Source organism: Neovison vison, chromosome 1 (genome assembly GCF_020171115.1).
Source record: "Neovison vison isolate M4711 chromosome 1, ASM_NN_V1, whole genome shotgun sequence".
NCBI classification, from domain to species: domain Eukaryota; kingdom Metazoa; phylum Chordata; class Mammalia; order Carnivora; family Mustelidae; genus Neogale; species Neogale vison.
In genome coordinates, this window is record NC_058091.1 from 202,226,402 (window position 1) to 202,250,411 (window position 24,010).

Here is a 24,010-nt window from a genome sequence, read left to right on the forward strand (position 1 = left end):
AAAAGGGATCCTCATTCGGGGCTTCTTTCTACTGTCTCTATCAAAAAAAACATGTACCGGGCGCCTGGGTGGCTCAGTGGGTTAAGCCGCTGCTTTTGGCTCAGGTCATGATCTCAGGGTCCTGGGATCGAGTCCCGCATCGGGCTCTCTGCTCAGCGGGGAGCCTGCTTCCTCCTCCTCTCTCTCTCTCTGCCTGCCTCTCTGCCTGCTTGTGATCTTTCTCTGTCAAATAAATAAATAAAATCTTTAAAAAAATAAAAAAATAAAAAAAAAAACATGTACCGACTACTACGGACCAGCACTAATCTAGATATGGGGGAAACAAAAACAAACAAAGTCCTTACTCTCTTGTAGCTTTACATTCTAGAGAGGTTTTTATTATAGACTCTTTAGCACAGGATAGTTACCCTACAGGAATATTTTAATAAGTATTGGAAATTTGTCAAGAGGCTCTTCCAATACTCCTCTAATTAGTTGCTAGGATGACATAAAAATTTTTAAAAAACATTTCACTTACAAAATTGAGTAGGAAAGTCATTAAGCTTTGTGTCCTCAAAGACCAGCTGCAAATCATCATACTGTAACTAAGTTACTCCCTCTCTGTTACCCTGTCTTTGCTGACAAACCCATTCCTTTTTCCCACCTTCATTAACAGCCTCAAAGCTACCCCAACGCAGATTCACTTAACCAACTGAGCCACCCAGGCACTCCATCCCCAGTGCTGATACAGTAAAAAGCATGCTCAATACTTTCAAGGTTCTCTTCTCACTTTCCACCGATTTTAGAGACAGCAAAATTTGTTTTGAAGGCATTTAGGACTTTCCACAAACTCTCCCTAAATTATTTTCTAGGTTCAATTCCAACCAGCACCCTTGCGAAAATAACATAAAAAGTGACATTTTAACATAAATGAAGCATCAACAAATTCTTATGAGCAGTAAACAATTTTGAGTTGATACTCAGAATATCTTTAACAACTGTTATATTTGGAAACATGTGATAATAAAATTTAACATTTTCGGACAATTTAATCTTAAAACAGTAACACCATTTAATTTCAATGATGGAGAACCACAGACTATGTTAAATTAAATCATGGTTAAAATTTAAAAATTCTATATCAATATAATAAAATTAAATTCAACTAGATTAGAAAAGAATTTGCCAGGCATTATTTTAAGCACTTTTCTTGTAGCAAGTCATTTAATCCCTACTCCATCTCTATGGGGCAGGTAACACTATCCACATTGTACCAAATAATCAGAGACACAAAGACGGTGAGGAAGTCACAATGTATCGTGCCAGTACCTGACAGACATCTCAAGAAGCATCCTGTGAGAGTTTGTCTAATCTCTTGGTCTCTACATACAACTCTTTATCAAACCAGGTATAAAACCTTCAATTATCCAAATAGTACATTCTGTGCTATGCTCTTACCCAGGTGCTGATCTCCAGTCTTCCCGTACTGCTTTCTTCAAAGTTAATGATTATACTCGGAGTACAGTAACAGAGACCTTATCAGGTCCTACACTGATTTAGCTTATTAAAAAACGTAATCACTATCACACAGATTTGCATTTAATTGTTCTTTAATTATTTCACATCATATCTTACGTCTATTGTGAACTGCCCCAAGTATGCTGCATGGTTCCAGGAACATAATAAGCATAAAATACATGTCAATTTTCTCTCCTATCCCATAGCACATTGATATTCTGCATACACCATGTTATTAACAACAATTGTTCGTATTTACTGAATGCTTATCATGTGCCAGATATTGCATTAATTTTCACATATATGATTATATTTAAGCCCCATTATATTTCTGTATAATAGATAAAGAAACTGGGGCAGAAACAGATTATGTTCAATAATTTATTACTATATATTGAAATGTAAGTTATCTTACACCAACACTCACAGCTCCTAGTCACTGCTGTATGTGATACTCTCTTCTGGCTTTATTTCTATCTCACTCAATAAACTGAGTTCCTTGAAAACTAGGCTTTATTTTATAATTCTTACTCAGTAAGACTAATTGCTGGATTTTATTATAATTCATTTGTTCTTAGAATTGATCTTAAATCTTAAGAAAAAAAAGGATGCATATCGTGTGAGAATTTTAACCTTGACTGTAATCTGAACTTAATATTTGCAGTTGTCCTTTAAATTTCTTTCTATAATCTTGAACTACAATTACTTACTTAACGTTGTGGATAAGAATATTGTTTACTATATAGTATATCCATCCAGGTATTACGGTAAGGTGAAGAAATTTATTTATGAGACACTTCAGTCTATATGGCAAAACACAGTCAACATGCAGCACTTAGAATCTTATTTTTGGAATATGCAATTCCAGTTTCCTTAAGAAGGTTTTATTTGTTATAAATATTACTCTAAAACTGATGTTAAATTGATATCAAATTAATATCATTAATCTTCCTTCCTTTACTTGTTCCCTTATTCCAGGAAATCTAGGTTCTTCTCTTTATTTGTCTTCTTAGGGAAATGTGACTAATGAACAAGCTGTAACACAATGACTGCTCTCAGTTCCAAAAGTACAAAGCATGCTCTCTACCAGGAGCCACCCTGCTCTCTCTATAAAGCCCCTAAGCCAAATTCCAGAGTGACTGCTACTTTTCAAAAGAGGTTGCCAGATTGGCTCCTCATTCTTGTCCCCAACCAGTGCCTTCTTCTCAACTCCCAGTGACCAACAAATTTATGGGATTTCTTACGGCTACACACTCCTGTCCCCCTTCCCTTGCACACTTGCTGGACCCACGTGCTCATGGCCAAAGCTCTATGGGTGAGGAAATCATCCAGAGTGGATCGGGTCAGGGAATCATCCAGAGTGGATCGAGGTGAAGGAGGCTCAGGATCTTGCCAAGAGAACTATCGCTGAAATACCCAGATTGACTCTGGAATGATTTGGAAGCCACAATACATAATACTAGTACTAATACATAGTACTTATACAATAGTGCTAGAAGTCAGTTGCACTGGATTACACCAGAGCTTTTAACAATTCAGTTTAGGAACATAAGGGTCTTTCAAAACATAATTTTGGGTTTTCAAGTGTCCCACTTCCATTTGTCATAGAGTTAAACTTATGTAAAGTGATGCTTTCAAAGTTAGAGCTTACTATTTTTATAGGATTTTCTACTATACCCAATTCTTAATTTATTTTTTTAGGATTCTTACTTCCCATAATAATAAAAACACACTAATGGTTACTTACTTGGGCGATTCTGTACTTTCTCTATTAAAGTAGAGTTGAGTAGCTCAATAAATACTGACTCCGATCTTTCCGGTTCATCATCATCCAAAATTGAAATAGTTATGGTTGCCTCACTCTGATTGGCTCCAAAAAGAACAAATCCAGAAGCTGGTATATAGTCTCTTCCTTGAGTTGCTCTGGCTATATTAGGTGGAAAATAGGGCGGTTTTTGCATATCATCCAGTGTTTCATATGTGACTAGGACTTTTCCCATGAGGCCTTTTAATCTTATCACTGACAGTGTGATATTCTGGGTTGCTTCCTCAACTTTGATAGGTCTGTTTGTCTCAGAAAAGATGAAGACCCCACAAGGATCATCGCTAGCCAAAACTATTAATGTGGCATTAGTATGAACTCCCAAGGAGCCACTGGAGACACTGAGGATTGACACAGAGAAGACCTTATCCAATTCTGGATCTTCATCTGGAAGTATTTCCACTGTGATGTTGGCACTCTTCTGCCCAGTCTCAAATGTGACATTGCCAGAGGTGAAGGCCAGATCGCCATCAGGATCAGAGCCTATGCTCCAGAGCAAAGTCACTTGAGACAGAGCTCCACGGCTTCTCATTATCTATAAAATATTTAATAGCAAAATGTATTAAGAGAGGGATTAAAACCATTGATTTAGAGGTTTGTAAATATAGAATGATAGTAGGATATTAAATTTTCATCTTATCTTCTACAAGTTCTTCACAAGAATTTTAAATTCTTGATGGCAGGGACCAACAACCACCAGTCTCTGAAGACCCTCACAGTACTTAAAAAGTGATTGTTGCATAAAGCTACACATTGATTGAACATCTTTACCTTCTAACAAAACTATAGCTATATCATTTCTACAATTATATATTAGTAATGAAGCAAATGTAATTAATAATTTCTTTTGTTTAGGCATATTCATGAAAATTTTTGCTTTTACTACAAAAATATACTTCATTGTAAGGAAGAAATGAGTGATATTTCCTGAAAAGCTAGCCATAAAACTCATTTTTGAAAACAAATTATATTTCCTTTTATCTTCAATGTAAGATGAAAAACTCACCAAAAAACATATTTCTCCCAAAGTTGGATAAAATATACTTAAGAAGCAAAGTACTTCTGCCAATAATATATTAAGAAAAATAAATAGCTTTAATTATGAATGTTAACTCAAAATAACATTCAAGACAAGAATTTTATAAAACTGGACCTTTTCCCTTAATTTTTCTTTTTTTGAATAATTCGTTATCCTTTCTAACGTTGTTCAAATTACTCCACAACAATTTACTGAAGATCTGCCATTGAGTGATCTTTCTTCATTATTTATATAAAATCTGAGGAAACTGAGCAAGCTTAAAGCTCCTCCCAGTTGTTTAACAATTGAATCAGCTTAATTCCTAACTGGAATAAAGCAGAGAAGAAAGTACAAACACACACACACACACACACACAACACACACACACACACAACACACACACACACACACACACCCTACATACAGGGTTATCATTATTATTGCTATTTACAAGTGTTTTGGATTTTCTTTCCTTTTGGGAGAGAAGTGAGATAGGATTGCATTTTTCTATCTATTATCATTAGGCATGGCCAATGTGATTTGCTTTGACCAAAAAGCCTAAGTGGAAATCAAATCACTTCCAGAAAGAAATCATAAGGGCCAGTATGCAATTCTCCAACCCACATTTACCCCTCCACGAAGACAGAAGCACCTGCCAGGATGTTGCCTCTGGGATCCTTGATCCCTTAATAACTGGTGATGGCCAAGTTCATCTGAAGACATACCATGAGTGGAAGAACAAATCTTTGTTATACTAAGCCCCTGAGCTTTAGGAGACATTTGTTTCCATAGCCTAAGTGAATTAATACAAAATCTATAAAAAATAATATTTGGAGGGCTCTACTATATTCCTTAAAGAGTCAGGATTCCTCAAAATCATAAGACAAACTTATATGCACAACTACATACAAAGACAAATGTTAAATCATTATTCAATTATCAGTTTGTATTGTGTGTACCACTAGGCTTGTTCCCCTCTACCCAAAAAGGAAAAAATAAATAAATAAATAACATAAAGGACACTTTCATAATACAATAAAACAGTTTTAAAAGAACAGAAAGTGTCTAAGAGTGGAGGGAAAACTGTACTCACATTTAATGTAACAGTGCTATACCCATCTTCTGGTTCAGTTCCGCTGACAAAGAGTGACTCAGGGCTAAATTCAAATATACCATGAGCATGGTCAGAAGCAGCAATTGTCACCAGAATTTGTGAGGCCACTCCTAGACTGGCTGCATGGGTAAGTTCCAACAAATAGCAAGAAAATGTTAATAAGTAATTTACAAACCAAAGGAAAGCCAAGGAACAACTTTTTGAAAAGAGTTGTACCATTCATTGAGTACGTTCTAATTTGTTTTAGAAAGAAAGGCAGACACAAATGGTTGCCACACATATTCATGCTTTTATGACCTTTCTCTATTTTGGCACCAATGTGATATACAAGTGCTGTATAAGCACTTGGAGATGAATAAGGAAAACTTGTTTTCTTTTTCTGTCCTATGAAAGAGAACATTCTTCCACACACAGTATATGAGGAAAGTCTCCCACGATCCTTGCTGACCTCAGAAGAACATGAGCCGAAATGCCTCTTACCTTTATGAAACAGTTTCCCAATGATTTTCAACTATCTGACTGAACAGATTCTTGGTTTTTAATGTGCATTAGTTCTAGGCCTATTTTTTCATCCCATTATATTATAGATCTACCTCTCCTGGCCCCAAACACGCCAATCTTATAACTAAAAAGGTGCCGATTTTACAGAAGCGTTGCATTTTTTCCTAAGAATTATGTCCAACTTTTATGTTGCATTAGTATATGCAGACAAGAAAATGAGCAATTCCAGAAGTAACAGAGTAATTAAATATAGTAGTTACATGAGGCATTAGTGGAAGTTAGAAATGAGAGAGGTGGGAACATGAGTTCTAACCTTAAAACATAACACCTGAAATTGTGATAAAGGAATATCTGAGGATTAGAAAAATTATCCCTTGAGAAATAATTTTCTCTCGATACAAAAAAAGTATCTGAGGTAAAAAACTGAATCATGTTTGCATAGGAATCTACTTGAAATCTCTTTTCAGTAATCCCACCCATGACTGGCAACTTATTCTCCCTATTTATTGCCTTTTTAACTTCTTTTTTCCCAACTGTTTTGATTATGCTGAGTGAAATCAGTCAAGCAGAGAGAGTCAACTATCATATGGTTTCACTTATTTGTGGAGTTAACAAATAGCATGGAGGACAAGGGGAGTTAGAGAGAAGGGAGTTGGGGGAAATTGGAAGGGGAGGTGAACCATGAGAGACTATGGACTCTGAAAAACAATCTGAGGGGTCTGAAGTAGCAGGGGGGTGGGAGGTTGGGGTACCAGGTCATGGGTATTATAGAGGGCACGGATTTCATGGAGCACTGGGTGTGGTGCAAAAATAATGAATACTGTTATGCTGAAAAAAAATAATAATAAATAAAAATAAAAAATAATGCCACATATAAAGACTGCTGGATCTTTTTGTAAATAAAATAAGCAAGATACATTTAACAGGAAAGTATAAATGTACTATTTCTCTCTTTTTAGGTATTCAAAACTATGTAAAATATTTTTCAAAAATCACTTTATGAATGATAGCAAAACTTCTATTAGTCAGAATCAGGACACTGTATTAGGTTCATACAGAGGGAAGTCTGGGCTTTGGAGGCAGGTAAGGACTTGATTCTGGCTTGATCACTTCCTAGTTGAGTAACTGACGTGGAGCAAATACTAATTTATAAAGTTGCTGCTATGGTTACCGAGATAAAATATGTAAAGAACCTGCACATAGTAGATGTAAATAATTGGTCAGTATTGTTATCTCTAAAAAGAGAACTTAAAATAAAATGAAGACTAGTAAAGGGCCTTGGAACAGCTGCTTACCATGCTTGTGAATAGCTGGAAGGAAGAATTCCATGTCCCCGTCACCACTACCACTGCCATCAACCCTAAAGAATTCAGTCACTTCACAAGGAGACACAGAGACACACCCACACAATACACATTGACACAACAAGAAAATGGAGAGCTCTTAAAACATATCCAGAAAAGAGGAAAATGTAGTAATATTCACCCAATGGCATGCATTCTTCCATAAAAGATAAATTATTTAAAGTGGTAAGAGTATAACATTTATCAAGCTACTTATTTATTAAAAATTCATCCATAGCTTTAGGAAATACTCCATGTTAAGCTGTAATTGGTATTTCCCATTTCTGTCAACTTAACCAGTTGTCTCTTTCAATCACTCACTTATAGCAATGTAAATTGCTGCTAACATTTTATTTATTTTTGTTTCTAACATTTTAAATATTTTTAAAATATCTGTGGTTGTGTACAATCATACACTTAAGCCTATATGACTATGACTATGACAGAGTCACCTTACCGCTCACCACAATCAACTCAAAATTAGGGAAATGTACCTAATATTTCCCTCCAAGCATATGTTCAAATTCCCACTTTATTCACCATTCTCAGACTTGATCACCCTTTTGCCACTGACCTGGTAGAAAGAACCCTAGACAAGCAGTCTACAACAATCTGTTTCGGGCCTAGCTGTGAAACATACCCACTGTAAAACTTTCAGCAAGCCATTCAAACTCTTGGTACTTCAGTCTTCTCACCTAAGAAATGTGTTGCCTTCTACAGAACTGCTCTAAAGACCAAATAAATAATGTAAAAAATAAAGTACTTGGCAATATATGAAGACTGTGATAAAAAAGACAGTGGTTTACCCTCACTTCCAATAGACTTAAACTCCGCCCATTAATTTACCAAAAGTTTGCAAAGAAGACAGGAAGTGTACTGATGATAGCAATGGAAAAGAAGATTAAGAGAGGCAAGTCCACATCCAGACCTATGTGCTTCTATCAGGGTCCTTGATTGACATGCAAGTTTAAGATCTGCCCTGCTCTTCTGTTCTTCCCCTCAATAGGACTGGGATCCACCAGGCATGAGAATTTATGGCACCCCAAATCTGAAATCATCTTAGAGACTTAGGAGGCAAAATGAATTTTAAGAATATCCAGTACATCCCCCATATTATCTGCAAGTCACGAGAGACGATGGTTCAACACTATGCACTCTGGCTAACATAAAACATCTATGCAGGTAGGTATCTTACATACAGTCAGTTTTATAGACAAAACGATATGGAATGACGGTTGCTCCCCTCACTCTCAAAAGAATTTAGCGCCTCACAATACTGTACTTCTTAGACAGTCCCTACCATAACTGGAGGAATAGAAGCCACTGTCTAGATTTCTTTACCTCCAATCCCAACTCACTGAGGGAAAATGAGATTCTCTACCACTATTGCTTACTCAAAGTCTGCAAGATAGGTTTTCAACTGAGTACTCATGCACAATTAATACCTAACAATGCATATTCTACAAATATGGGAAAAGTTTCTATATAAGATACCAAGTATCACATAGGGGCGCCTGGGTGGCTCAGTGGGTTAAAGCCTCTGCCTTCGGCTCAGGTCATGATCCTGGGGTACTGGAATCGAGCCCCGCATCGGGCTCTCTGCTCAGCGGGGAGCCTGCTTCTCCTTCTCTCTCTGCCTGCCTCTCTGCCTACTTGTGATCTGTGTCTGTCATATAAATAAATAAAATCTTAAAAAAAAAAAAAAAGATACCAAGTATCACTATGATCATAAATATTACTTCTGAAGAATACTTAATGTTCCTTATCAATCAATAATGATCACTACCATTTTCTCTATTCTATAAGTATTGCTAACTACAAATGATACAAAGAACAACTTTTCAAATATTCTATAGTTGCCCCTAATTACTGAAGTTGTGTCATGAAAATATGATTTGGAAATGCAAGGACTTCTCTCTGGAGGACAAACCAAGCTGGTATTTTTACATGCCATCCTCCAAACAGGCCATGCAGCATGTTTTTACTGCTTTATGCAGTCAACCAAGCTGCAGCACTGTTTAATCATTTCCCTGGTTTGCTTTCACCTGGGCTTTGGGAACACAGGGAAAGAAAATTTGGGGATATTTTCCATACTTAATCCAAAGTCTCATTACATAGTAGAAGACAATTTTAATATTTCTGTTTTACTCAATCTCTCTCTTAGGGTGGCTTATATAGTATTATAACCTTCTTCATTAACAATGAAGATAATAATAAGACAGTAATACCAGGTTTTGGAAGGAAGAGATTATCCTGCTGATACCTTACCAACTCTCAGTTTCTTACATTTATAAAGGGACTATGGTACATATCACATGCATTGCATAACACCCCCAGCAGCACCTGAAAATCATACACATTAACACTTCTGTGAAGAAACCTATATAAATAGTTCATCCAAATGGGATAAAGACTATAAGAAGCATCTCTTCAGTGCAGAAGAGTTTTGCCATGAAATGAATCCTGACTCCAAAAATCTTTGAAAATTGGAGATTCTGAATATCAGAATTGAGGATAAAGTGCTGTTGACCTGTTTTATTGATAATCACTCATAATAAATTATCTAAAATGGCTAAATTCACCTGGGCTACACCTGGAGATAGCTCTAAAGAAGCTACCATGAAAACTGAAAGACTAAGAAAGGAAAGACATGATTTTAGGAGCACCTACTACGAATGACAACTATAATTTGGTGATTCACTCAGGAGGTGCCTGGGTGGCTTAGTCAGTTGGGCTTCCAGCTCTTGATTTCAGCTCAGCTAGTGATCTCAAGAATATGGGATCAGGCCCATGTGGGGCTCTGGGCTCAGTGAGGAGTCTGCTTGGGATTCTCTCCTCCCTCTCCCTCTTATACAATCTCTCTCTCAAATAAATAAATAAATCTTAAAGTTAAAAAAAAAATAATAATTTGGTGATTCATTACAATTATACTATTTTGGGGATTCTTTTTACATATATAAGGAAATATTTTGTGCTACATAGAAACACATAATAATAAATATATTTCTAAGTTAAAAAATAAAAAAGAAAATCAAAGCACTCAACTTGGAAAAACCAATGGGTAATAAAAGGGAAAAAAAAACCAGCACAATAGGTGGTATCCTTATAATAAACATTAGAAATATTAACTCAGAGTTAACTAAACCTCACAGCAAAAGTCCATGTAAACAAAACTATGAGTTGAATATTAATTTTTAAGACTAATTTTCTAAATTTATGTAGGGAGATGGAAATATTCTTTTTACCAAGAAAAGAACGCAATTATCCATCAAAAACTGTCTGCCAAATTTATCTGAAGTAATTATTAATGTTTAGGGTGCTTTTCCCAAAGACTAGTAACTCACACATTTAAAAAAAAAAAAAAAGTAACATTGATTCAAAGGATTGTATTTCCTTAAGATAATCAACTATCCTCAAGAGAGATGAACAAGAAAATATAAATATTTGAAACATTTGAGTAAGCAGCTTACCTCCTCCCTCCAAGTTCAGTAACTCAACTTTAAAAGATTTTTCCAATTCTGGGACAGAATTATCAGTGATATTAACAGAAATATATTTGTATCTTTCTCCTGGTTGAAATTCTAAGGTACCGGCAACACTCTGAAATACAAATAAAAGATTTATATATAATATAATCCACTAGATTATAATTATTCTGTATATTAATGTGCAAGATGAGAGTGTCTTCTATGTCCCAAATTATTATAAATACTGAAACAGAAGAACATAAGTAAAATATAAACCTGAAAACATGTAAGTGGATGTGAACAGTGTTTGATATAAATTTTAAATAAATATTCTCCAACTAAGTAAAGCAGATGGATTTTTATTTCTCTTGTTTGCCTATTCATCAAAAAAGCAGTCCAGGCAAATGAGAAATTTGAAAAGGTGACATCCACAAATTCCTAAATTAATTCAATGAGATGCACGAAACTCTTGACCACATATATTTAGAACTGTTCAAATTATATCAGGGTAATGTAAATAACCAGTGTGTAATAATAGCATTTTCACATTTTCATTCTGAGAATTTCTCCAAACAATAATAAATATCAGTCTACTGGGCATTAACGTTTTCTTGATTATACTTGCAACTGCAATTCACAATATAGATCTCGCATCAGAAAAGTTCACATACTAGAGGAAAAACAAGAAGTTATTTAAGTTCAAAATCTCAAGGCCCTTTTTTCCTCCCCAACCTCATTATCTCTTATATAAACATTGTCCCCTCAAGTCGTGAGAACACATTTAAAAGTTTTACATTTTAGTAGTGTTAGCTTGTGTGGACTAACTGTACTTCATTCTCAGGAGCTATTAATGATCTCAGAGCTAAATTGAGAAACCCATGTACAATTAACCTAATCATGCATTTATTTACTTTTTTGGATATTTATCAAATGCACATCATGTACATGGTACCATTTTAGATGCTTGGGATTCAGAAACAGCCAAGACAAATCTCTAGCTAGATGGAGACCATTCTATAAAAAGTGGTAACCACATAATATAATAATTTGAACAGAAAAACAACTGCTATAAAAGGCATATAGTAAGCTCAAGAAGGAAGTAATTAACTTTGCCTAGAGGACAGTCATCAGTGGAGTAATTCCACAAGTCTTAACAACAGAAATAATATTTGACTGTCTTAGGAAACCATCTTAACTTGACCTTAGCAATATCCTACATGATGAGCCATTTCCTCTTCTAGAAATATGTTCTTCTCTGGTATTCCATGATATCACACTCTCCATTTTTCCTTATGTTTCTAGTTCATTCTTTTTAGTGTTCTCTGTTGATTTTAACAGTTGCCTTACAATCCCTAAAAACTGTTCATCAGACTCTCTTTAGAGTCTTTTTCTAAAAAAGGCTACCATGCATTTAGACTTCAAATAGTATTTATACGTTCCCAACTCCCAAATTCTTGTCTCCAACCTCTGCTATCCAAACTTCAAACTTAATGCCTATTTCAAAGTTTTCTTATCATTTCTGTCAGAATTTTTAATTCATGATTTTCCCTTTAAAAAAAAAATCTATGCCTTATTCAATCCTCTCTACAGTACTAAATTATACAGCAGCAAGTTGTTTGTGCCAGGAACTAGGGAGTCACTTTTGACACACTCTTCTGCCTTATTCCTTGCACTCAACAATTTTCAAATCCCGCCATTTTAACTCAAACACGTTTCTTGAGCCCACCTACTTCTTCACATCTACGCCATTAATCAGGTAGTGAACTCCTTACTGGCCTTTCTGCATCCAGTACTTTTATCTTCCAGTCCATTCTCCCCCATTCTGGCTACTGAGCTTTTATGAATACATAATACCTTACAATTACTTAGCTTTGTTTTTAAAATATAAGGCACAAGTGTAGCATGATCTCTAAGGCCTAGAAAGGTCCAGTCCCCATATACCTTATCTTTTACCAGGACACCTAGCTCTCCACACTCTGGAAACACTGGTCTTCTTTCTGCTCCTCATTAGGATCATTTAACCATATTAACCATGCCATTTTACGAGTCTTGAGTAGTTCTTTCCCCCTTCAGTTAGTTTATTCATTTTCTCCTTAAACTTCAGAGCTCAGCATAGGTATCCCTTCCCTAAGAAAGGCCTCCTCAACTACCCTATGTCAATACCTACTTCTCTCCCAGGGTACCAACCTTGAACATTCCTATGACTGTGATTCAATCATTAATTAGTTGTTTTATATCACAAGAGCTGGAAGTAAGCACCTGTATGGTGGGGACCACCTATACCTCAGCATTGAGAATTAAGGTTAAGAAAAATGATATCTGGGGCGCCTGGGTGGCTCAGTGGGTTAAGCCGCTGCCTTCAGCTCGGGTCATGATCTCAGGGTCCTGGGATCGAGTCCCGCATTGGGCTCTCTGCTCAGCAGGGAGCCTGCTTCCTCCTCTGTCTCTCTGCCTGCCTCTCTGCCTACTTGTAATCTCTCTTTGTCAAATAAATAAATAAAATCTTTAAAAAAAAAAAAAGAAAAATGATATCTGATATTCAATTGTCTCCTCTTCTATAGATGATCTTTCCTGGCACTTCCCCTCCATCCCCCAACACATGTATACTCACACATACAGTCTAAGAAGTCTTACTTTTGTGGTAAAGCAGATCAGAGAGAGATGACCCATCAGAGAGAAGTGAAGAAAAATTATCACATTTTCAGGGACAAGCAAATATCACAGTTCAAAGTGGAAACCAGTGACATACAGAACATCTAAGTACCAGTACCCTAAAAATCATCAGAAATGTCTTCAAGGGTAGTAGATTTCTGATAGTTGCGAAATATAGGGGCATAGGTTTTGTTTTATTTTTTTTTAGTTATTAAAGAAAATGATTATCCAACTGGAGACTGGGGATTTCCAGACTACCTAGATATTGACACTATCAATATAAGGACAAAAGTGTTTCTCTAAGAAAAATGCAGAGAATACTAAGCTAAGCTATCATGTCTTGTGCAAATTGTTACATATCAAATTAAAGATATAATATATGTCAAGGCAAGAGAAATATAACTTGCCCAAGAAAAAGAGTTTGAGAAGGAAGAAATCTGAGAAAGCTTCGCTAACTGGACTACAGCCAAAATTAATTAAATTCAATTAGCCAGGGCTTCTGGGGTTTAAGGAGAAAAGCGTGTACAAATTACTGGATACGGTACCATTGTGTGGGTTTTGTTAGGAAGAAGGAGGAAAACTAAAATTAAATTGAAAGAAGATAATTCTTTGGGAAAACAGAAATGTTGGAGGATATAAAATACTTCCTCAGAAATATAGCCAAAAAGAAATTATGAGCATTTGCCTAATACAAATAAATATTCGTGATAATAAGCAGTGATTACTGAGTGTCATGATATATGTGCTATGTTCAGGACATGACACTTAAAATGCTGCCATCCAGCCTCAGAGCAATCCTGGCCAGCAGATATTAACTCCTCTTAATGATAAAGAAACTGAGATTAGGAATTTCTGAGCTCCCAAGGCTACCCACTTAGAAGACCAATTAAAACCCAGTCTGGTCCAGTTCAAAAATCCCAATTTTCTGTTTGCCACTACCACACTGCTGCTCACTTAAACAAAAAATATAATTAAAATTGAAAAGACATGGGCATATAATTTCTTCACAAATTTGGTCCTATTTGATGGACGCAGACATGAGGATTTAAAATGTGTTAGAAACAGAACAGTAAATACACCTGATCAAAACCTGTAACATTAAAAATAAATAATACAAATGAAAACCATGACAAATATAAGGTGCAAGAGGAATCATCAGTATGATAGCTACTTAAGTGTCAGGCTTCGAAGAACTGAAGTATTTTAATTTCTAGAAATGTAAAACGCTAGAGAGCCATCAGTGCTTATTTTCTGTGTTGAATAGGATTAGTGCCAAGTCCCTTCCGGTCAGTCCTCCAAGGGAAGGGTTGAGACTATCTGACAAGTGCACATATCATTTCCAAAGGACTAAGGAATATATATACCTGGTAGTCCTCAGGACTGAATGCTGTCAGTGGCACTGTTCTAAATTCTGCCAGAACCCTCCCTAGGAGGCCTTGTGCCCGGACGACCAGTAGCCTCACTTCTCCATCTTCCTCCTGCACAGTGACGTGTGGAATACTGCTTGCAGGCAGGGTCATCGGGTCCTCGGGCTGGGGGGGCAGCCCTGTGGAGAACTGAAGCAAGCCTGCAGGACACAAAGAGAGGCAGGACATTCTGACCCCAATTATCCATGGAAGAACTTATTCATTTGAAACAATCTTGCATGATTATTTTGATTGCCAGAATAAAATTCTAAGGGCTTTCATTGGAAAAGACTTACATGAAGATTTAACATGCTTTTGACATAAACTATGTCAATAAGCTCTCAAAATGTTAAAAGTTAAAATGATAATTATTCCTTGTTTCTACCCAGAGAATCTTATATTTGAATCTCTAGAATTCATTCTTGGACTTAGAGCAGAACATGATTAATGCCACCCCAAAGGATGTGCAACACATTTAAGAAAAATTAAACTAAGAAAATCAGAGTTGAAGAGCCTCTCAGGTTTCCTACACAGAACTTTTAATATTTGTTCTTGCTTTTTTCCTACAAAAGAACTGTTATCGTTCAATGTAGAAAACCAGTCTCAATTTATTAGGATGATTAAGAAACTATAAAGAAAATTATCACTTTGCAGCACAGACCTAAAAAAATTAATATAAAAAGACAGTGATAACTCTACTTCTTGAAGGCTAATAAAAATTAGGAAGTACTTCAGTTAGTTAGGGGTAACATATCACAACAGGATAGTTTAATTTTGAGGGGTCCCTGGGTAGCTCAGTCATTAAGCATCTGCCTTTGGCTCAGGTCATGGTCCCAGGGTCCTGGGATCAAGCCCTGCATCAGGCTCCCTGCCCAGTGGAGAGCTTGCTTTTCCCTCTCCCTCTGCCACTCCTCCTGCTTGTGTCCCCTCTCTCAGTCTCTCTTTCTCTCTGTGTGTGTCAAATAAATAAATAAAAATCTTAAAAATTTTTTTGAAAGTCATGAATAGAAATACTTTTTTTCATTTTAAATTCATTTAAATAATCCTATATTATTAAACTTCAGAAATTGCTCTTTATATTTTCTTTCATAAACAATATCCTTCATAATGGCAGTTTAGAATTTCAAGAGCCTAGAAGTTAGAGGGCCTGAAGTTCTATTTCAATCATTTGCAAAAAGTCCCTTGAGAAGTTCTTAAGTAGACCAAGTACACCCAGAGAAAAGAGGATTATTTCTGCAAAAGGGCTTGGTTACCATATGGATGATCACTAGCTTTGATCGTGATATCTGTTGTTTCCTTTTCGGGATCTATGCTTGCACCACTGGTGGGGGTTGAACCTAGCTTCCCATCTCCAGGAACTGCAGAAACCAGCGTCACACGGAAATACTCATTAAGCTCAGGAATATCATCATCAAGGACATATATATTCAGGACCTATAAATGCAAAAATGCAGAAGCATGAAGCAATGAGGCACAAAGAAATTACTTAACACCTACCAGAAGAAAATAAAGTAGCCAATTAAGTTATACTTAACTGAAGTTACTACTTCACATGATACATTTCTTAAACACTAAACCAGGGAGAGAGAGAGACCAAAGAAAATAATTATTTTTAAATAATAATGGGTGCTGAGCAGTAATATTTTTGGCCTAAAAATGTCATATTCATTTGATGTACTAATCTATCAGTGTAATGTTACATTGATCTATCAATGTAATATCACATGTTGCTTGTAACAAAGACAGTGGTATTACCAACCTCAGGGTACAGAGTTCCTAAGTGAGGAAGTACATGTTATCTGATGGGATGTGGTGGGGTAGTATGAAAGGGCAACACATACATGTCTAGTGCCTGACATACTTAGTAGCATTTTAGAAAAGAGATTCACAATGGACCTTGAAAGTCTGGCACAAGCAATCCTTCTAAAAATTAGCAGTAACTCAGACATGCTCCACAAAATTTAAGTCAAAATTTGAAAAAACAATTCCCCCTTCCTTTATTAACTGAATAAGCATGATTTGACACCTATAATGTGCCAGGATTAGAGAAGGCTCCAGTTGCTAAGAGGCTCACAGTCTATTGTAGGAGAGAAATCATGAAGAAAAAATTTAAAATGCAATATAAAATGCTAGTTAGTAGGTTTGTTGTTTAATTCTGAATCACAAAATACAGCAATCATAGTGTTTATTGCACATATATAATAAATATTAAGTTAATAATTAATAAATATGTGCAATAATATTGCACATACTTAAAATGTTATAAGATTTTAAATCAATAAATAAGAAATATAACAGAGTTATGCACATAATAAACAGACCAAAAAAACCCAACCAACTCTACCTACTAAAGATTTTACAACAGAGAGCTTTTTTTTTTTTTAAGATTTTATTATTTGACAGGCAGAGATCACAAGTAGGCAGAGAGGCAGGCAGAGAGAGAGGAAGAAGCAGGCTCCCTGCTGAGCAGAGAGCCCGATGTGGGGCTCGATCCCAGGACCCTGGGATCATGACCTGAGCCGAAGGCAGCGGCTTTAACCCACTGAGTCACCCAGGCGCCCCAACAAAGAGCTTTTAAACAAGTCTTAAGGTATTAGCTGCAATTGTAAATAATAATGGGAAGGGAATGCCAAGTGAAAGAAACAATACTTATAAAGGCACACAGTGCATGAAAGAATAGGCTTACAAGGAACTGCAATTAGACCGCCATGACTGCAGCAGGAAACACGGCTAGAGAGATAATCAGGAGTCAGACCACAGGGACCTTTTATGCTATCATTTAAAAAAAAAAAAAAAAAAAAAAAAAAGAACTCTTTTGCTTAGGCCCATGGCGCCAGCAGGATGGGCAGGTGTTCAGTCTTCATACAGCCAAGAAGCTCCTTGGCCACTGACAAGACCAGGAGTGGCATGACATATAGTACAAGAAAGCCCATTTGGGCATGGTTCTGAAAGCCAACACTGTTAAAGGAGCTTCCCATGCAAAGCAAATTATGTTGGAAAAAAGGGTGGAAAGCCAAACACCCAAATTATGCCATCAGGGATTAGGTCAGGGTCCTGCTGATCAGGAATGGCAGAAAATCACAGCCTTGGAGCCCAATGATGATTGTCTGAATTTTACTACGGTAAGTGCTTTAGTCTAATGTAGTTTCTGTTCCTGGAAGAGTTTCTCCCGGGTTTTTATATCATGAACGGGTATTTTTAATGATTGCAACTGACGCCAGAAGTAAACTGCTGACTTCATTCTGGGAAATGATGGAGTTTTGACTGCTGGATTTGGTTGCAAAGGTCATGCTATTGGTGACATTCCTGAAGTTTGCTTTAAGCTTGTCAAATTAGCCAATATCTCTCTTTTGGTCTTATACAAAGGCAAGAAGGAAAAGAGAAAAGACCATGAACAAAATTTTGATGGTGAAAACATGACAGTAGTAAATTTCACATGCCAAAAAAAAATTGGACTTTATTCCATAGGCAGTGGAGTGAAACTGAAGAACCATAAGCAGGAAACTGACAAAACTGACTTAATTTTGTTTTAAAGTAAGTAACATGGCAGAATGTAAACAGAGTGGACAGGGCAAGAAAGGATACTAGGAGTTGAGCTAGGAGGTGACTGACCAGAAATAATGACATCCTGAACTAATGCAGTGATAGTAGAGATGAAGAAAAAGAGATAGATTTAAGATTGTTCTGGAGATAGAAGACCCAGACCCCGATGTCTCACTTAGTACAGCAAGTGAGAGACAGAAAGGAATGAAGGGTGACTTCCTAATTTCTCCCAGAAAGGAAGGTGACAACAGTCTGACGACAAACTAACTCCAAATGCAGTCTCCAAACTACTAGTCATTGGGCCCAAAAGCATTTGGAGAACTTTTCTTTTTTTTTTTTTTCCAATTTATTTATTTTCAGAAAAACAGTATTCATTGGAGAACTTTTCTTTTAAGTAGTTTTTCTAGAGTTTGATTTAGTACGTCTGAGGTAGAATCTGAATTTAGTTTTAATGTTCATTTTTATCTTGATTTTAAATTAGAAAATAATATACGGCACAGCCAATATGCTCTCAGAATGCATAGCATTCTGATGATATGATATGATATGCATAGCATATCATGTCAGTGTTCTTGAACAAAAGGGAACAGTATTTATTCTGAAGATTTAAAATGGCTTGCTCTCAGAAAGCAAGCTAACAAATGTTGCTCTGAAAAGTAATACCAAAACATCAAGATGTACATTAAAAATAAAGCAGTAAATATTTTTAAAGGGTTGAAGCATACCAAAGTACTCATTCATTTTAGTGAAATGAAGACCCTATCAAGGTAAAAATAAATGTATTTTACCTGGTAACTCAGTAAATAACAACAAAAAACATTTGCCTTTACTTTATGTTACTATATGTTATATATGCTCTCCTATTTTCTATTCAATTTTTAAATTCTTCATCATAACTTGCTTAATTGATTTCATAATTAACGGGCCATTTAAAAAAAAACTTATTTTAAAAAAAAACATATTTCCAGAGAAATGTCCCACCTTTTGGAAACACACACACACACACACAAAAACAGCCCCCCAGACACACTGTCCAGATTCCCTTGCAGCTAGGTTTTCAGATACGATTTAAGTATATTCAGTTAGTTGCACTCCCCAATATCTGGAAGGCAGCAGAAGAGTGGAGGCTCCCTTACACTGCTGTCTGTGCTAGAAAGTACAATCACGGAGCACTAGTGACAGCTAGGTACCCTGTCGTTGGCTTGGTAAGACAGAGAGGCTGGTATAGATCTAGCAGACATGGTGTTGTAAGACAACTGCACTGTTCAATGTTATTATTCTGTTTTCAGTGTAAATTATTTTTTAAGGAAATTAAAAATGAGGGGCACCTGGGTGGCTCAGTGGGTTAAAGCCTCTGCCTTCAGCTCAGGTCATGATCCCAGGGTCCTGGGATCAAACCCCACATCGGGCTCTCTGCTCGGCAGGGAGCCTGCTTCCCTTCCTCTCTCTCTGTCTGCCTTTCTGCCTACTTGTGGTCTCTCTGTCAAATAAATAAAATCTTTTAAAAAAGAATTAAAAATGATAGAAGGAAATATTTTCTATAAATCTTGACAAGCATACATATAACTCTTTTCCTGACTAAAATGTGATTAGTTCTTTTCCCTTCCAAAATGTGTATGAATCCACTTTATAAAACAATGGTTTCAAATTATACCTTCATTTCATAGTTGGTAAATTCCACAAGGGAAAATTGTGGAATCAGCCCTGTTTTCCAAATAGAAATATTAAAAAAGAATCACATACTACCACTTTAACTTGGCTAAAGAAAAACAACACTTTAAATCCAGGAGGGTGAAAAAGACAGCATCAGATTAAAATATGGTCCTTAAAATTGAATAATTTTAGCCTTATGAAAACTTGCTAGTTTTCCTAATTTTCCTCATTTTACCAAAGACCAGCAAAATATTTACCATGGCTCTATCTGCAGCCTGCTATTGGAGAAATTTTGTTATAAAATATTTAGTTTCTTCTTCCCCCAAATTATAGAGATTTTATCATTCTTCTTTAGTATTAACTCTTTAAAACGTCTCCTCTCAATTTTATCTTTTTCATCCAATTAACTCCTAACCCCCTTAGAAATTTTCTCATATATTATACTTGCAATCATTAAGCTATTTTACTACTTTGTCACTAATGATATATAAGTTATTTATATATTTTTTAATGAAAAATTATACTGATGTGAATATCTAACATGATAGACCAAAAGAATGTTTAAAAAAATTTCTAATAGAGGGCACAATCTCATCCTGATTTCACTTGTAAGAAGTGCCACTTATTTCTGGAGCACCTATTCAGAAATATGATGACAGTTCACAGAAAGTTTTGATAAAATTGGAGATCACTTGAAACAAAGAAATATTAGTTCATTTTCCCATATTAAAAAATAAAGTTGAGATTATAGTTACAAGAACATCTCAGTGCTTGATTAGAAAGCAGAGTACCATTAAGAATTCTGCAGTTTCATAATTGTTTGTATTTCTTTGGTGTTGGTTGTGATCTCTCCTCTTTCATTCATGGTTTTATTAATTGGGTCCTTTTCTTTCCTTTTTAATAAGTCTGGCCAGGGGTGTATCAATCTTATTAATTCTTTCAAAGAACCAGCTCCTAGATTCGTTGATCTGTTCTACATATTCCTCTGGTTTCTTTTTCATTGATTTCTGCTCTGATCTTTATTTCTCTTCTCCTGCTGGGTTTAGGCTTTATTTGCTGTTCTTTCTCTAGCTCCTTTAGGTGTAGGGTTAGGTTGTATATTGAGACCTTTCTTGTTTCTTGGTAAAGGCTTGTATTGCTATATACTTTTCTCTCAGGACTGCCTTTGCTGTGTCCCATAGATTTTGAACAGTTGTGTTTTCATTTTCATTTGTTTCCATGAATTTTTTTCATCCTTCTTTAATTTCCTGGTTGACCCACTCATTCTTTAGTACGATGTTCTTTAGCCTCCATGTATTTTTTTTTAAGAGTTTATTTATTTGACAGAGAGAGATCACAAGCAGGCAGAGAGGCAGGCAGAGAGAGGTGGGGGAAACAGGCTCCCCGCTGAGCAGAGAGCCCGACGCGGGGCTCGAACCCAGGACCCCGGGTTCATGACCCGAACCGAAGGCAGAGGCCCCAACCCACTGAGCAACCCAGGCGCCCCAGCCTCCATGTATTTGAGTTCTTTCCAACTTTCCTCTTGTGATTTAGTTCAAGTTTCAAAGCATTGTGCTCTGAAAATATGCAGGGAATCATCCCAAACTTTTGGTACCAGTTGAGGCCTGATTTGTGACCCAGGATGTGATCTATTCTGGAGAATGTTCCATGTGCCCTAGAGAAGAATGTGTATTCTGTTGCTTTGGGATGGAATGCTTTAGATTATATCTATGATGTCCATCTGGCCCAGTGTATCATTTAAAGCCTTTATTTCCGTGTTGATCTTTGCTTAGATGATCTGTCCACTTCAGGGAGGTGGGTGTTAAAATCCCCTAATATTATTGTATTACTGTCAATGTGTTTCTTTGATTTTTGTTATTAATTGGTTTATATAGTTGGCTCCTCCCATGTTAGGGGCATTGATGTTTAAAATTGTTAGATTTTCTTGTTGGAAAGACCCTTTAAGTATTATATAGTGTCCTTCCTCATCTCTTATTATAGTCTTTGGCTTAAAATCTAAATATCTGATATAAGGATTGCCACCCCAGCTTTTTTTTGATGTCTATTAGCATGGTGAATGGTTTTCGACCCCCTCACTTTCAATCTGGAGGGTCTTTGAGTCTAAAATGAGTTTCTTGCTGGCAGCATATAGATGGGTCTTGTTTTTTTTAATCCATTCTGATACCGTGTGTCTTTTCATTGGGACATTTAGCCCATTTACATTCATGATAACTATTGAGAGAGATGAATTTAGTGTCATTATATTGCCTTACAGGTGACTGTTACTGTATATTGTCTCTGTTCCTTTCTGGTCTGTTACTTTTAGGCTCTCTCTTGGCTTAGAGGACCCCTTTCAATATTTCCTGTAAGGCTGGTTTGGTGTTTGCAAATTCTTTTAGTTTTTGTTTGTCTTGGAAGCTTTTTATTTCTCCTTCTATTTCAGTGACAGCCTAGCTGGATATAGTATTCTTGGCTGCATATTTTTCTTGTTTAGTGCTCTGAATATATCATGCCAGTCTTTTCTGGCCTGCCAGGTATCTGTGGATAGGTCTGCTGCCAAGCTAATATTTCTACTGTTGTAGGTAACAGACCTGTTGTCCTGAACTGCTTTCAGGATTTTCTCTTTTTCTCTGAGATTTGTAAGTTTTCCTATTAGATGATGGGGTGTGGACCTATTTTTATTGATTTTGAGGGAGGCTCTCTGTGCCTCCTAGATTTTGATACTTGTTTCCTTCCCCAAACTAGTAAAGTTCTCTGCTATAATTTGCTCCAGTATACTTGCTGCCCCTCTTTCTCTCTTTCTTCTTCTTCTGGGATCCCAATTATTCTAACATTATTTCATCTTATGGTATCATTTATCTCTCAAATTCTTCCCTCATGATCCAGAGTTGTTTATCTCTCTTTTTCTCAGCTTCTTTATTCTTCATCATTTGGTCTTCTTTCACTAATTCTCTCTTCTGCCTCATTTATCCTAGCAGTGAGAGCCTTTATTTTTGATTGCCCCTCATTAATAGCTTTTTTAAATTTCAACTTGCGAAAATTAATCAGTCAGAAAACGACAGGTGTTGGCAAGGATGCAGAGAAAGGGAACCCTCCTACACTATTGGTGGAAATGCAAGCTGATGCAGCCACTCTGGAAAACAGTATGGAAGTGCCTCAAAAAGTTGAAAATAGAGCTACCCTATGACCCAGCAATTGCACTACTGGGTATTTACCCTGAAGATACAAATGTAGTGATCCAAAGAGGCGTGTGCACCCGAATGTTTATAGCAGCAATATCCACAATAGCCAAACTATGGAAAGAACCTAGATGTCCATCAACAGATGAATGGATAAAGAAAATGTGATATATATATAATAGGCTTTCAAGGAAACAAAGAAGGTATATATATATATATATACACACACATATATGTATATATATATATATTATGCACCCATCAAAAGAAACAAAATCTTGCCATTAACAACAACGTAGATGGAACTAGAAGGTATTATGCTGAGCAAAAAAGTCAAACAGAGAAAGACAATTATCTTATAACCTCACTGATAAGAGTAATTTGAGAAACAAGACAAAGGATCATAGGAGAAGGGAGGGAAAAAGGAAAAAGATGAAACCAGAGAGGGAGACAAAACATAAGAGACTCTTAATCTCAGGAAACAAACTGAGGGTTGCTGGAGGGGAGGAGACTAGGAGGATGGGGTAGCTGGGTGATGGACATTGGGGAGAGTATGACTGTCCTATGGTGAGAAAAAATAAAAAAATAAAAAAATAAAAAAGATTTCTGCAGTTTCCCATTGAATCAGCAATAACAAAAAAACCCAAAATGACAAACCTTCAATCCACACTATTTTTATTATATTGGTATTAAAGAACAGATAAAACTGTAACACACATCATTCAAAAATCTTGTTTTTCTTTTTACATAAATAAATACAAAAACAGGGGCACCTGGGTGGCTCAGTTTGTCAAGCATCTACCTTCAGCACAGGTAATGATATTGGGATCCTTGG

At 36.2% G+C, this 24,010-nt stretch overlaps 1 protein-coding gene and 1 pseudogene across 1 annotated transcript in view; one reads left to right on the top strand and one right to left on the bottom strand.

The window, feature by feature from the left end:
• ADGRV1 (adhesion G protein-coupled receptor V1) overlaps nt 1-24,010 on the bottom strand; it is a 549,981-nt gene that overhangs the window by 437,217 nt on the left and 88,754 nt on the right. Inside the window, exons 23-28 of the mRNA XM_044265783.1 lie at nt 16,075-16,255; nt 14,780-14,982; nt 10,767-10,896; nt 7,249-7,329; nt 5,432-5,571; nt 3,245-3,854 (exon numbers count right to left, since the gene is read on the bottom strand). Coding sequence (XP_044121718.1) covers nt 3,245-3,854; nt 5,432-5,571; nt 7,249-7,329; nt 10,767-10,896; nt 14,780-14,982; nt 16,075-16,255 — 1,345 coding nt within the window. The remainder of the gene's footprint in view (nt 1-3,244; nt 3,855-5,431; nt 5,572-7,248; nt 7,330-10,766; nt 10,897-14,779; nt 14,983-16,074; nt 16,256-24,010) is intronic.
• On the top strand, nt 17,605-18,354 carry LOC122896438 (annotated as a pseudogene).